The following is a 16,352-nucleotide window of genomic DNA, read 5'->3' as shown; positions in this document are numbered from 1 at the left end:
ATATATATATATATATATATATATATATATATATATATATATATATATATATATATATATATATATATATATATATATATATATATATATATATATATATATACTCATATTTAAGTTAAATGGTGCCAAGTAATACTACAACTTAGTAACATAGCTTGACTGGCAAGGATAACAATCTTGTTCTACACACTGCTAACTAAAACCACTTTTAAAACAGAAAAGCAGAATATAAATATCTAAAAACTCTGAAAATATTATATTTTATAAACTGTTAACATTTATTTTATTACAAATGTAAACACACTTATCATAAACTATAAATTAACAACATTTTAAAATAAGTTTGTTAATTTTTTTATCTCACACCACTATATTGGGTTTCAGGCGAAAGTAATGAAATACTTTTTAATTATAGCCATAGCTTCTTCAAAGTCTTTTTAAAGACTTCTTTAGTAAATTGAAAATTATAATGCACCCTGGTCTAACATTATGATTGTTTCCAAGGTTGTTTGCATGTTTGTGTAAGGCATTACACTGCATGCCTCTCAGTTTTCTTTGATTATTTCTATTGAAGCAAGGCACTGCTCTTCAATCTTAACATATGCTTCAATAGCATATTGATGAAATTTCTTGCCGTAAAATATTGAACAAAAGTTTTGTCCTAAAAAAAGTCCATAATTGTAAAACTAAGATAATTTAACATGGTTTCTAACCAGTGTTGCATGTTCAGGGTAGTGCACCAATTGATTATGCCATCTCATTGAAAAAAAAGTGAATAAACTATAGAATCTAAACTAGCTGACATACTTAATATAACTTTTAAATGATGTTTTGGGTAAAAACCTTTCCCGGATGCAGATGGAGCACCATTTTTCTTTAACAAATACAACTGCAACTTCACTAACTGTAGTTTACAAATGAAGTATTATGTCATGTAAGCAAAGTTCATTGCTATGTTGTTGTACTCTAAAATTTTATTGCAGCAAATAAGTCATAGATATACAGTTAATAATATTTTGGGGAATTATCTTGATTTGGCCTAAGATTACCTGCACAATGAAAAAGTTGACCACATATTCTAAAACATGGTGACCTAGAATTCATAGGTTAAACCACATTATTTCTAAATAAAACTAAAATAAGACAGGCATTATAAATGTTAATATATTTTAAAATGTTCATATTTGAATCATGATCTATATAACTCCCTGTAAATAAATTGAAATACAATAATCAAAATTATATCTATAAAAGCTAACGAGGGACAATTCCTGAGTTTATTGCTTTTAAGGGTGTTTTTCATATATTTCACAGCATCAATATCTTTTTTGTGTGGAATATTTGTATTAAGGGAGATCATGTCAGCTGTAACCAAGAAAAACTCCTTTGGTGTGGTAGCACAAGAATTATTTTAAGAAAATGTGTTGTCTTTAAAATATGCTGGGAGCGTTTCAGCTAAAGGTTGCAAAAACTTTGTAATAAGTTTAGACAGGTTATCGTTTGACCCATCACAACAAGAAACTATAGGGTGGAGTAAAATATTAATTTTATGAACTTTTGGAAGGCCATAAAATAAAGGAGATCATGGCATTATTTTGGGTCTTAACTTTTTAGCAGTTTTTTCATCAAAAATGTGGTGGGCCGCCATGTATTCAATTAGATTATTCACAGATCTACATTTACTTTTTTTAAGGTCATACTGTAAAGGTTTATATGTATTCCCATCTACTGAAAGTTCAAATATTTTTCGTTCATATTTATTCATATATATTCCTCTTTATTAAGAATACAAATACCTCCTCCTTTATCTACTTTTTTTATAACAATATTATTATTAATTTTCAATTAGAACAATGCTTGGTGTAGTGTTTGGGATAAATTACTCCTATTATTTGGTTTCCTCAGTAAAGTTGTTAAATCTTCATCAACTTTTTCACAAAAAAAGTTAAAAGATGCGTTTATAGGAAGTTTATTAAACTGATTTATTAAATTGTTTAATTTTTCAATTGCTGATGAGTTAAATCAATTAGGGATGTAGGTAGAAGACAAGGTAAATTTTAGACCTTTGCTCAGTACCTGTTTCTCTGCCTCTGTAAGATTATGTTTAGACAGATTGTTGATTAACTTAATAGTTGAAGTCTTCAATTATTCAGATTTTATAAAATGAAACGGTAAAAATGAAAGCAAAGCTACCATCCCATTATGGTAACATAAAAATGTGTTTCAAGAAAAAAATCTGTTGCATTAAGAAATTTTTTAGCACCACAATGCTGAGAGATCTAGTTCATTTCTCCTAAATAATTGTAATCTAGAATAGTATTACTTCTTGATATACTATGTATTCTTCTTTTTTGCGCAGTATTTTGCACATTTTGTAGATGATTAATTTTATCTTGCCTAGGCCTATCTTTCGTTTCTGTGACAATTATTTTCAACCCACCTAACGGCATTGTCTTAATTTAGATTTAAATTAATTTCTTCTTGCCAAGTAGCATTTCTTACATTTTGATGACAATAAATTTCAGCTAACCCAGTTTAACTTCTTTCACTTCACCATCAATTATTTTTAAGTCGCCTATTAGTATTTCTACTAATAACTTCTTCAAGTCTAATATCATCCATTTCAATTACACTATTATAAATGAGTGATATTAGCAGTAGTATTACTGCTGTAGTAACAAATAAACGCAAAAGAATCTTATGATTTTTTCTTTAGGATTACTACTACTCTTTGTGAACATAATTTTTTTTTAAGAACTTTCATAAGTCACTGTTATTAAAAAAAAGAAAAAGTAAATAAATTAAATAAAAATATTATTCTAATATTGTAAAAACAAAATTTTAAAAACATATCTGAAAAGAGATAACAAATAATAATGTTCAAATAACAATCAACAAAAACCTGCAATCCTAATAACGAAGATGTTATTTGGTAATAAAAACAGAAACACAAAGTTGAATCTTATTTTGTTTCTTATCTATAAAACAATTTTGTTAAAGTATTTCAAAGAGCAAAAACAATAATGTAAAATACCTTTTGTAAACCAATATATTAAAAAATCAAATGCAGTTACTTTAAAATATATATATGATACAGTGAAAACAGAATTTAATTATACATTATTTATAAAGAACTTTTTTTTGTCAAATTTTTCATTTGATAAAAAACCTTTGAAAAAAAAGTAAAATTTTCCTTTACACTCTTGAATTTCCTGATTAGAATTTTAAACTAAACCAAAGAAATAAAAACATTTACACATAAAATAATTGTACAAAAAATGCATTACAGATTTAAGCTAAAAACAAATACCAGTTTATTACATTAAATTTAATAAACTGGTTCCAAAACACTTCCACTGCCATGTTTCACTGTTCCTCTCGTGCAACTTAAATGAAAAGCTTCCCCCTCTTACACTCAAACTCTTTGTGCGTCATCAGATTTTATTAAAGTTACAATTGGATTCATCAGACCAAAGAACATTTTTCCAATATGATAGCGACATTAAATAATACTTTTTTGCAAAATTCATTCTTCTTTTCAAACAATTTTTTGTTAAGAATGCTTTTTTACAAGCCATAAATCCTCTGAAACTTGCTTTTGAATGCGATTTCTAATTGATGTAAGTAAAATTGCGTTTCCTGTTAAGTTTTTCAGATTATTTGCTAGCTTTTTTGTGGTTTTAAACCAATTTTTTGTTATTCTTAATATTTCTCTGTCATCTCTTGAACTTGTTTTCAGCTTTCATTCTAATGGCTCTTACCGTTGTAAATGGAATATTTGTAAGTTTTTTAACTTTTCTATAAGTATTATTTTGTTTAACCAAGCCTATAACATGTTTCATTCATTTTCATAACAAATTCATTTTCATAACAAATTATCAATAAAACAGTTTTGTACAATTAAATTATGTGCATGCAAGTTGATACCTGTTTAAGAAAAAAAGCAGAGATAGTATAACAAACTCATTTTCTTATATTTTTACTAAAAAACTATAATTTAGGAATTGTCAATACTAATCAAGTTAAAAATAAGTTTTAGCAAATTAAAATGCAAAAATTAATTTGTTCGATTAAACTCTGTTCTCACTACATATAAACCTCTATAATTTAACTCATTAATTTAACAATTGATTCGCTATAAAGATCAAAAACAAATAAATAAAAATTAGGCCAGTTTTATTATAATTTTCAAATTTGCAATTTCCAAAATAACAGATAATAATATTTTAACTAAAGATTTATTTGAATCCAAAAAACAAAACAATTATTGAAATCTTTTTATAAGTTTATTCAGATATGTAAGTATATATAACTTACAATAAAACAGTATTACAATAAAATAAATATTAACTGTTTATGAAATAAACTTGTTTCTCAAATATATAAAATAACTTTTATTAATATCAATTATTTTTAGTTTAACAAAGAATGCAAACTACAATGCACAACATCGTCAATAAAGTACTTTAAACCATAACAGAATAAAGAATTTTTTTGACTAATTTTTTTTTCCAGCAGAATCTTTTTTACTTTTTTTATTCTTTATTTTTTTTTCTAAGAATAATATGCATATATATATCAAATAAAATTTACCAGTCATTTTAGCACTAACTTCTTCTGAAAAAAGAAAACAAACTATAAAATTTAAAAAAAATAAAAGCAACTAACAACAAACATTTTTTCATATTTTTATTGTAAAGTTAAAAATAAACAACATCAATTCTTTTTGAATACTAACAAAATTTTATCAGCTCAAATTTGCTTGCAGACCTTGCTAGAAAGACTGCATGGAATAAAGAAATGCGTTTAGAAAAGCCAAGAAACTACTTTAAATTGATGTAAGACAATGTTAAACATTAACTGGGCTATTAATATGTATATATATATAAATATATATATATATGTATAAATATATATATATATTTAAATATATATATAAATATAAATATATATATATATACATATATATATATATATATATATATATATATATATATATATATATATATATATATATATATATATATATATATATATACATATACATATACATATATATTCAAAAAACAAAATATTTTTTCATTTTTAAAAATACATGTTTTGACTATATCATTATCAGTTTAAAATTACTGAATTTTCTGCACTCAGTAAAATAAAAAATCAATTAAAATTTTTTTTTATATATACTATTTTACAAAAACCAATAAAAAAGCCATTAAAATTAAAATTTAACAAATTTCCAATAAAACAATAGTAAAAGCAAATAATATAAAGAAAAAGCAAATAAAGAAAAGAAAAGAAAAAGATTAATGATGATTTAGACTGTCACTGTCACTCACACATGATTGACTTGCTTGTTTATATTTGGTTTTTGCCACTATGTACACAATTTTCCTTTTAGTAACAATTCATCTAGAATTTAAAAGTATTCATTACTAAATTTAGAAAAGCATGCTTTATTGGAATGAAGGTTTTTAAATGTATGGGAGTTTTTATCCTTCACATAGTGTTAAAATATATGAGTTTTAAAAAAACAAGATGTCTTGCCAATCTAACAGGAGTTGCATTCTGCACAAACTAATTTGTAAACTATGAAAGATTTGAGTTCATTAGGAAAGGGATCTTTATTCAAAAAAAACTGAGGTGTTTTAAGTGAAGTAAAAAATAGGTTTTACAAAACCCGGTTGACAGTATCTTTTGATAATGGAGTTTAACTTTAGTTTAGTAATATCTAAAATTTTGCCTATTAGGTATTATTTTAGAAGAAGATTTGATTATATAAGATGTGTACATTTTATCAAGAAGCCAAGTTGAGTACATGTTTTTTTTTTTTTTAAATGTTTTTAAAAGATTAAAAATCAGAATGAAAACAAGATTTAGTATTCTTAATTTTGAAAGCTCTGTTCTGAAATCTTATATGCAAAAGAAGTAAAACTATAAAAATTCGTAAAACATCGAAAGTATGTGTAAACCAAGTAAGTGTTTATATGAAATATTGTTGTAAAAAATGGAAGTACTTTTTTTTAGTTTTGGATATATACAACTTATGACACACAATTAAAAACAACAAAAAACCCAATATTGTTGTTCTTAAACCTGATAAAGGATTAAGAACAACAATATTGTCTTATTGTAAGAAAGTCTTATTGTAAGAAAAATTTTGACACAGATATACCGGAAAAATTATAGCAACAGGTATACACAGAATCATAAATGATAAAACAAACTTTTAAACTTTTCAAAAAAGATGTCACCATCAGCAGAGAAACAAAGCTTCATATTTTTTTAAAAAAGCTCAAAAGTAAAAGTTTTTTTGATGAAACTGTTTATAACAAACATCCTACAAGATCATGCCCTGAATGCATCTATGGGCTTCTGAAAATGCATAAATACTGTTCATCAAATCAAATCATGCACTTCAGATTGATAGTCTCACCTATTAATATATATAATTATAACCTAGCAAAATTTCTATGTGAATTATTAAACCTGTTTATACCTTCTGAGTTCTGCATAAAGGATTTGTTTTCGTTTGTTAATGAGATCAATATTGCTAATCTCATTCATCAATATTTAATGTGTCTAGTTTATTTACCAATGTAGATTATATTAATACTATCTCTCTCATATATATATATATATATGCATACGTATTCGTATGCATATATATATATATATATATATATATATATATATATATATATATATATATATATATATATATATATATATATATATATATATATATATATATGCGTGTGTGTGAGAGAGAAATACACATAGTTGTTTTTTTGTTTTTTGTAGTTGGAGTCAACTCATAACTTGGTTAGAAAAATGATTGATCATATGAAAAGTAAATATCTTGAACTAACTCAAGGTATTTAATAAGTTTCATTTTTGTTGATTGATTAACTTTGATATTTAATTTATGATTTTAATTTATAATAATTTTATTTTTATTTATTGTAATAAGTTATGATCATTGTTATATGACTAAAATTTTACAAGGAACTTGTGTAATTCTTATTGTCAACAACCTTGGAGCATTGTCAAATTTGGAGTTATCAATTGTCGCAAAGGAGACATTTAATTATCTTGGTATTTTTCTGATATAGTTTAATTTTTTTTTAATTTTTTCTTTTGGTTATAATTATAAAAATGAGATTTACAGAATTCATTATTATTTTACAAAATAAAATGAAATTATAATTTTACAAAATGAAATAACTACTTTTGTAGTTACAAACACTTCAAAAGATTGACACAAAAACATAAAAAAGAGAGGAAACATAAAGTAACTAAGATAAAATAAAATGTGAAAATAAAAAAAAAATAAGTACTAGTATACAGATATAAAGTTTAACTTTTAAAATATCAAAAAAGTATCAAATAAAAACAAAATATGTTTCTGCTCTTACGATATCATTAGTTAACATATTCCAAGCAAGAAACTTTTTTTTAACATTCATATATGAATGTTAAAAAAAAGTTTTTCGCTCGGAATATGTTAACTATATTTTTATGTTTATATGTTTTTTGCTTGGAATATGTAACTTTTGCTAGTATTCAAATATGAATGTTAGATTAAAATGCTTTTAACTTGAGTTTATTGATTAGTTTAACATTTTTCAAACCTATTTCAACCTATAGTCACAGTGCTCAAATTGTGAATTTCCAAACACCATTTGCAATGCAATTGTAAATGGTGTTTGCTTTTCGCTCCTTTGCTATTCGTTTTTAAATAGTCTGCGATTAGTTTTTGGATTTTTTTTATAAAAGTAAGTTTACCTACAGTACGTTTATTGTCATTTAATTTAATATATTTTTACATCTTTTTATGATACAAATCACATTATCAACATAATCATAAATGAACAAAAACATTGCATTACAGTTGCAACTTACAAGATTACTGAGAAGTGACTGAAGAACCTTTAAAATTGGCGCTTTTTATTTTTTACATATTTCTCCAAAAAAAAATATGCGAAAAATAGATCCTCGTGAGACAATTTACAGGGTACAGGTGTAACAAAGTACAATTACTTCATTGCAATTCTTTGTTACTTTTTGCAGTACTTTTACATGTAGCGAGTAACATTTAAGACTTTATTTTTTACTTTGTAAAGAGTTACTTTCTGAAAAAGTACAAAGTTCTTCATTTCAATGTATTTTTTGATATTGTTTTTGTAATATTTATATTCTTATTTATAGGAAAGAGAATTAGTGTTGGTTTTTGTTTAACATTTATTTATATATATGTATAAAATTATTACAACTAATTATATTATGCTTACTAATTAATTATTTACTGTGTGTATTTCTTGTATCATTATTTCATCTCTATTGACTTAAGCGCTACGGCCTTTATTCCATTCAAACAAGAATTCTTCATACAGAATTAATCTCTGAGGAAACAGTTTATCAATCATTGTAGAGAGTTTCTCATTTAGTTCTCCGAAGGGAATTGCTTATTATGCAATTGTTAATCATTTTCTGAAAAAATCAGGCAAAGGTGTTGTTTACTCAAAAGAGCTATCCTTCAATCATGCTCAATTTTTTATATTGTAATGCTGATAGGGTAAAAAAGAAACATAATTTTTGTAGTTCCTGAGTTATGATTTTTAAACTAAATGTAAAAGCAAAGAGACAACTGCATCCTAAGTTTGTTTTTACATTAGGGAAGTATATGTCGAGCGTTTAAAAAAAATTATTTAAAAAATTGTGGAAAACCCATAGTTTTTTGAATTATTTCTGAAAGCTGAAATCACATATTGAATTTGAGGCCTACTTTAAATACATTTATCTCAAAACATAAAAAGCTTCTGCAAGATGTCTAATTATTTTTGGAAAGGGCAATGCCGGATTCACTATTTTGGGGGGACCTAGGCTGATATTTTAGGGCCCCTTCTCCCAAAAAAATTAAGAAAAATTAAATGCAGTATAAAAACTTTATTAAAAGCTTTTCAATTCAAAACGTTTTTATTTTATTTTTTTTTCATAACAAATGAATTAGTTCTAAAATCTAGAAATGATAAAATGAAAGAAATCGAAATTGGTTTCTTTCATTTTACCAACATTTTATATATCAGAGCACTCAAGAAAACTTGAGACATAGTAACTCGATGACTGGTTGTAATTTAAAAAAAACTTTAACTTTGGAAAGGATCTTTCTTTTGAGCAATTAATGGACATTTAGACACAAAAAAATTTTAATAAAATTTCTACATTTGGAAATACAATTTTTAATTTTTTCTCCTTGATGATTTTATAAATTTCCCGGTGATTCAAATTGGAATTTTTGCTGGAGGTTTTCACGAACAAATGTAGATGTTTGACTTCTTCGAATAAATTTATGTTGATGTCTTCATAATACAATTTAACAAATTTAATGATATTAGCTTTCAAATTTTCCTTGTCAATTTCAACGAATCTTTGTAAATTTCAAATCTCTGCTCCAAATTTTTGATCACACTTTTAATTTTTATTAAAAATCCGTTTCTTTGCCAGGATTTTTATCAAAACTTTTTCTTTGGTCTTTTCCTAGTTACTTTGTAATCGACATCTGGAAGAATATTTTTGCTTCTTTCTCAATTTGATCAAACTGATCTTCCAAATTTTTAAAGTAATTCATCAAAGATGATAAAAGTGACGCACAATTATCTAGCATTAACTTATTGAATTTTGTAAAGATTGATAAAGATTGTTAATTCTATCCAAGATTTTTTGAAAAACAAATTCAAATTCTCCCATTTTTTCTAACATATTTGAGCCAAACCTCCAAGACATGTTGTGTTCATATTAAAGAGAATGATAAAAAAAAAATGTTTGGGCTAAATTTGTTTGAAAAAATTAAAAGAATAAATGCATACCAAGAAAAACTAACTTTTTTTTATTTTAGTCAAAGCTCGCCTTCTCCGTTTTGCTGTAGGGCAAAAGGTCAGCATAATATACGCTGCAATCTACAGACTTGATAATTTATTCAAGCGCGTTTTATTCTAAAAGTTTCAGTACATGTCATTGATTTTTTTTGTTTAGGGGCCCTAGGCTGCAGCCTAGTCAGCCTATGCCTAAATTCAGCACTGGGAAAGAATATTCCATTGTAATTTTAATGGTTTAAAAAAAAATTGAGTGGTTGTTGCTTACAAAAATACTTATGAGTCACCAAACTGTCAAAAAATGTTCAACTAGTGTTCAAAAGTCAGCTATTATGGGATATGGGAAATGGGAAAAGTCCCAAAACTGAATGTATTGATTTTCTATTAATCCATAATACCATTTTTTTAATGCAAAAAAAAATTATTTCTTTATCTTAATATGTCATTGTTTTGAGTCAGTGTCGTAGATAAGATTTTTTAATACTTTAGAAATGACATTTTCAAGCATTATGCAAACTCCAAACTTAAGTTTATGATAAAGAAAATTTTGCTTTGCAAAAAATTGCTATAATTAGTTTATTTTAGTTTATTTCACAGTTAAAAAATAATTTATATCATGTACAAAAATAAAAATAAGTATATAAATGGTTGTAGCAAGAAGTAGGCATAAATTAGCCTTGTCACCAAGCCCCATTAAAAAAAGTTCTTGGAGCATTGGAACAAAAATACCCCAGTTACCCCAATTGTGAAGGCAATGAGTTAATAAAATATACTTTTCAGTTCGTTGACAGACTTTTAATTTTTTGCAATTTTTTGCAAAACATACTCATTTGTCATATGCATGAAAATACTTAAGTATGCAAAATATTTTCATTTGACATATGCATGAACATACTTAAGTATGTAAAACATTCTCATTTGACATATACATGAACATACTTAAGTTTGAAGTTTCTAATACATTCTCATATGACATATGCATGAACAAACTTAAGTTAGGAGTTTGCACAAGGCTTGAAAGTGTTATTTCTGAAGCATAAAAAAATTTTAACTACACCATTGTTTTTAGTCATAAATTCTAACTACTTTTAATGATAGTTTCCGTGCTGTTTTAAAGGAAATGGCGCTAGAATTTCACAATCGACTTCAATGTCTTTTTTCTTTATAACATCAGGAAAAGCTAAATGGTTCTTGTCTCCAGAACTATACTTCATACAAATCACAATGTAACTATCACTAACAACCGAGTAATAATTTTTCTGAAGATAATTTTAAAAACATATTTGAAAAATTGGATTCTCAAAAAAAGTAAACTTTATTTAAATTTTAGTAACACTATAAAAATGATAGATTAATATTCGAAAGATACTTATTTTCAAAATAAATGTGGTTATTAACCTCATTTTTTAATTCCAGGGTAGTAAAATTTTCTGTAGACAATCACACATTAAATATTCTTTATAATCAATGATATCTTCTTCAGTAAGTTCAATATCGTAAAATATACTCATGTCAGCTATGCTATCTAATCTTTTTAGCTCAACTAAGGCTTTGCTTAAATTATTACAAACACGACATTGAAAGATATGCTTTTAAAATAAAATGTGTTTTATCGTCAGCACGAACAGCATATTAAATAATTTTTTATAACTGTTCAAAGTGGTTTGAATATTGTAATATTTGTGTTTTTACTATTACTTTTTTAAGTATCATGTTAAGTAAAAACAGTTACTAAAAGTAATACTGTGTGCTAAATTTATTTTTAATGTGTTACTTGCTCATCACACTATAACTGCAACTTAAGCTTTAAATTATAACTTAAGTTATAAATTATAACAGTAAATTATGCTGTTATAAACCCCACCAAACAAAAATATTATGAGGTATCATGTTAAAAATTTCAATTACAAATTAATGTGCAAAAGAAACAATTTTGTACTTTAAAAAAATGGCATTAAAAAAAAAAGTTTAAAAATTTTCTTGTTTAGACTTTTTTGTGTTAATTCAAGCCTTGAGTCATTTTTCAAATTCCTCAACGAAAGAACGATTCTAGTTGCACAATCTTACACTATTTCCCTAGCCTCAATTTCACTTTTAAAGTAAGAGACCAATTTGGCACTATAATTTGATTAGGGATCAAACAAAAGTTGTGTATAATAACTTGAGTATATGAACATTATTTGAGAAAATGTCTTCTTCAGCAACCTCATCATTTTATTTGCTTTTGAAATACTTTTTAAGTTTAGTAAGTTAGAGGAAAATTAAACTCTTTTTTGAAGTTGTTTTTTTTTAGGAATGATTCATTGTCCACAGATTAGTATATATATATATATATATATATATATATATATATATATATATATATATATATATATATATATATATATATATATATATATATATATATATATATATGAGTTCAGGTTATTTTTGTTTTTCAAGCATTTTTACTCATTACTCACAGAAAAATAAAGAAAAGTTTGGAAAAAAAAAGTTAAAAACAACTCAGGTAAAATCAGGGAAAATATATTTCAGATATTTTACCCAAACAATTTTCCAGATTTTTAAAACATGACCTGGATGATCTATACATTAATGAATATTACAAGTAAAAGAATCCCAATTATTGTTCCTTGCGGCTCTCCGCTTACAGTCTCTCTCCATTCAGAAACTACTTTACCTTGTATGATTTGTTTTCTTCATCTTTAAGAAAAGCTTCAAACTACTTTAGCAACAACAAAATAAATTTAAAAATTGTTTGAAAATTAAAAATTTCTTTTGTATTTTTTTTTTTATAAATTGCTTTTTTACTAAATCAAGTTTAAAATTTTTTTGAATAATTTTATCAAGTTTGTTGTATATTTTACATAACTGTTGTTTAATTTTTTTTCTTTTCTAAATTAAGCAAATGGAGTATAGATGTTTTTGTTTATTTTAGAATCACTGAAAGTTTCGATAATTCGAAGTTATGTTGGTAGTTTTGTGACTTCTCTGGATATGGTTGGTGTTTCTTTGACGATTATGATATCCAATCCAGAGCGCTTGAATTATTTAGGTAAATTATGTTTTTAGGCTACCATTCTAAGCTTATTATGCAATAACAGGTCATAAAAAGCAATATGGTTTTATTTTAAAACATAAGTTCAGTTTTTTGAATAAAACTTGCCAATATGTAATATCTGAACTTCATCATAAATTGTAATGTGTTATACATTACAATTTATGGTGATAAAATTGTGTTGATACTTCTAAATCAAAATTTATTTAACAAGGTGAGTCATATTTTTTTGACAGTCCATGGTGTTACATATTATAGTCCATGGTGTTACATAATATAGCCATTAATAAGATTGTTGCTTTTTTTATTGCATTGATTGCTTTTTTCCAAGTATTTAGTTTTATACCTGTTTCAAAATGAAGTTAATATCAGAAAGGAAATAAACCATGCTAATTCAGTAACACATTCATTGAAAATATCTGGACTTTCGTCTGGGTCACTTGTTTTGTGTTTCTTCAATTGATTCAATTTGCAATAGCAAATAGCAGTTTCATTATGTGCAGATTGAATAATCTTGCATACTATATTGAATAATCTTGCATATATGATTAGTCCTGCTTGGAAAACTTTAGAGAAGTAAGACTTATATTTTTATTTAGGCATTCTGCTTTTATAAAAAATTTTATTAAGCCCAGGTCAATTTTTTCTTAGAGAGGGAATGAAAGCATAATGTATTTTCTCAGCGAGAAAATACATTATGCTTTGTAAATAAATGTCTATAAATGAGCTATGTGTAAGATTTCTGTTGTAAACCATTTTAGTTTTGATCTTTGTTTATAAGTAAATGTAACTTGAATAGGTTCAAGTTTAAATATGCCTTACTTGTATCAGAACTTAATGAGTTTATTATAATGGAATTACTTTTGAACTTTTTAAGTTGCTTCCTCTATTTCACATCTGCAATAAATTTGTCTAAATTTTTATAATTACCACCATATTGAGCTGGTTTGGTTAATGATAATAGGTGTGATTAATGGTTTGAACTAGAAATTCCATATAAGTGCAATCAAAGGTTGACTAATGTTAAGTTCTGCAATTCTGGATGGGCAGTCAGTAAGTAACATGTCAATGACCAATAAAAGATATCATGCCAAGAATGTTTTATCTTGAACAAAGAGTACAAAAAAAGTCTATTTAATGGAAGGTGTAATAATACCCAAGTATTAATTTTATATGCATATTTTAAATTGGCTATTTTAGTTTTACACCAAAAATATTTCAGTATGAAATTATCAGTGACTAAAGTATAAGAAATATCACTTATGACAAAAAATACTAACAAAAACATAAATAGGCTAAGGATTCAATACATTGATCAACTGAGAGGATTTTAGCAGGCAATATCTACTTATAAAGGAGCTTTTTTGTGGCCAAAAATTTTTTTGTTTTTAACATTTTTTTTTTGGCGCACTTCTGAAAATAAAACTTTGCAAAATATATTAGTTATATGCTGACCTAAATGTGCAATAGTAAATAGCAGATTGGTATAAATAATTTGTTCAATTTTTTTAAAACATTCAAAAAAGAGAACTTTATACTTGAGATAATTTTTAACGAAATTTGCTTATGATATATACGATGGTACTATTACTTTTTAAAGGGATTAATTACTGCAATAAAATAATCTTTTCTAAGAAAGAACATAAATAAATTCTTCAAATGTTTCCATTTTATTCATACCACACTATAATAAAAGTCTTCATTTTAACAACAAATAAAAAACTGAAATTTTTATTATATTTTTAGTGCAAACTAAATATCTGAAAACAAAACTAAAGTTGTTTAATACTGATTATTTTTGACTTGATTAATACAAATTATTTTTGGGAGTATATAGTTAGTATAGTTGCAATAGTTTTGTACTCTGATCTTTTCTTATTGTTTTAAAAAGATTAAGTAGTTATCAGGTAAATTTTAATTAGCTCCAATTGTTAAATTAATTAAAACTAATTAAGCTAAAAAAAATTAATTTAGTAAACTAGTTAAGACATTGTACAGATAAAAGAATTACAAACAGTTAGAAATCATTAAAAGTTGTTGCTCAAGTTATTTGAAGTTGTTAACCAGGTTATTAGATTTTTTTGGCTGAGTTTGCAAGTTACTCAAGTTGTTAAAAACGTATCATTTAAAATTTTAAAAAATCTAAAAACAAAAGCAAAGAAAACACTACAGGGTTGAATTAAAAAAATTGACTTTAAGGTTTAAATGAACTTATATTTGAGGTCAACTGAAAGATCAATAATGTTGTTTTCAATAAATATTATAGTTGTAAAATAATTTATTACTTTAGAAATAAATATTAGCTGTTTTTTTTACACCACAAGAAAACCCGTTGTGTGAAATAGCTAGAAATTAGTGTTTTCAAGTTTAGTCTCTTGACTAACGGTTATAAGCCAACTTTTGACTAACAATTATTATCCAACTTTTGACTAAATTGACTAGTTGAAGTTCTATATTAGTTGACAATAAAAAATTGAATAATCAATTTAATGGCTTTACTTTTAATCATCTAAAAGTTGATTTATTTGAGTGAATAATCTTAACAACTTCTTGTCTTTTTATTTGATTTAATTTTTTTAATCTTTAATTTTTGTTTGTTCATTCAATAGCAATAGCATGTACTATTATAACTTTTACCTAATTTTTGGTTCACTATCCTAAAGTTTTATGTGATTCATGGCATGTTAGCAATATTTATACCTAATTAAACTTTCGGTTATGGTTTTCGGTTAACCTACTCTATGTTGTAATTTTCATAAATACAGGGCCAATCCAAGGGCCATTCTATGCTGGCTTATAAAATAGAAAACAAATATAATTTATTTTATTATTTTTATTTCAATTTATTTAAAAAAAAAATTTTATTACTGTATTTCGACTAAACTGACTTTTAGTTGACTTTAAAAAATATATTAATCAATTTATTTGGCAGTCCAATTATTTAAAAGTGGTAACAAATTACTATAAATTAAATGCTTGAATTAATAACCACAGCTTACATTGTTTAATTTGCAACTTTGAATCTTTAAGACTAAGTTGTAATTTTTTTTAGCGAATTGAAGTTTTAATTTTATTTCTTAAAAGAATACTCAAAAAACTTTTAAATCTTTTTCTTATTTAAAAAATAAACTTTATGTTTTCTAAATTAGTTTAAAAAATGTTTTACTAACTCAAAACATAAAAACCAATATTATAAAAATTAATATTGAAGAATAGTGATAATGTTGATAAAAAAATTTCTATTAAGCAATCATTAACATTGTATAGAAGTATTGTTTTTAAGTAACTAATGATATGCAGAGTTATGTACAACATGATGTAATAAATAAATTTATTGAATTAAAACTTCTTAAAAGTTTTTTTTTTTGAAAATAAGCCTAAACAACTTTCAAAATTTACTCAAGCTTTTTTAACATAAG

The 16,352-nt window shown here is 24.8% G+C and overlaps 1 protein-coding gene across 1 annotated transcript in view; it reads left to right on the top strand.

Annotated features, from left to right (window-relative positions):
* LOC101240707 (triokinase/FMN cyclase) overlaps positions 1 to 16,352 on the top strand; it is a 70,931-nt gene that overhangs the window by 33,607 nt on the left and 20,972 nt on the right. Inside the window, exons 7-9 of the mRNA XM_065804817.1 lie at positions 6,805 to 6,877; positions 7,009 to 7,098; positions 12,814 to 12,930. Coding sequence (XP_065660889.1) covers positions 6,805 to 6,877; positions 7,009 to 7,098; positions 12,814 to 12,930 — 280 coding nt within the window. The remainder of the gene's footprint in view (positions 1 to 6,804; positions 6,878 to 7,008; positions 7,099 to 12,813; positions 12,931 to 16,352) is intronic.

The sequence above is a fragment of the Hydra vulgaris genome, chromosome 09 (assembly GCF_038396675.1).
Source record: "Hydra vulgaris chromosome 09, alternate assembly HydraT2T_AEP".
In the NCBI taxonomy this organism is placed as follows: domain Eukaryota; kingdom Metazoa; phylum Cnidaria; class Hydrozoa; order Anthoathecata; family Hydridae; genus Hydra; species Hydra vulgaris.
Note: the sequence above shows the minus strand (reverse complement) of the source record. Positions and strands in the feature narration are given on the sequence as shown.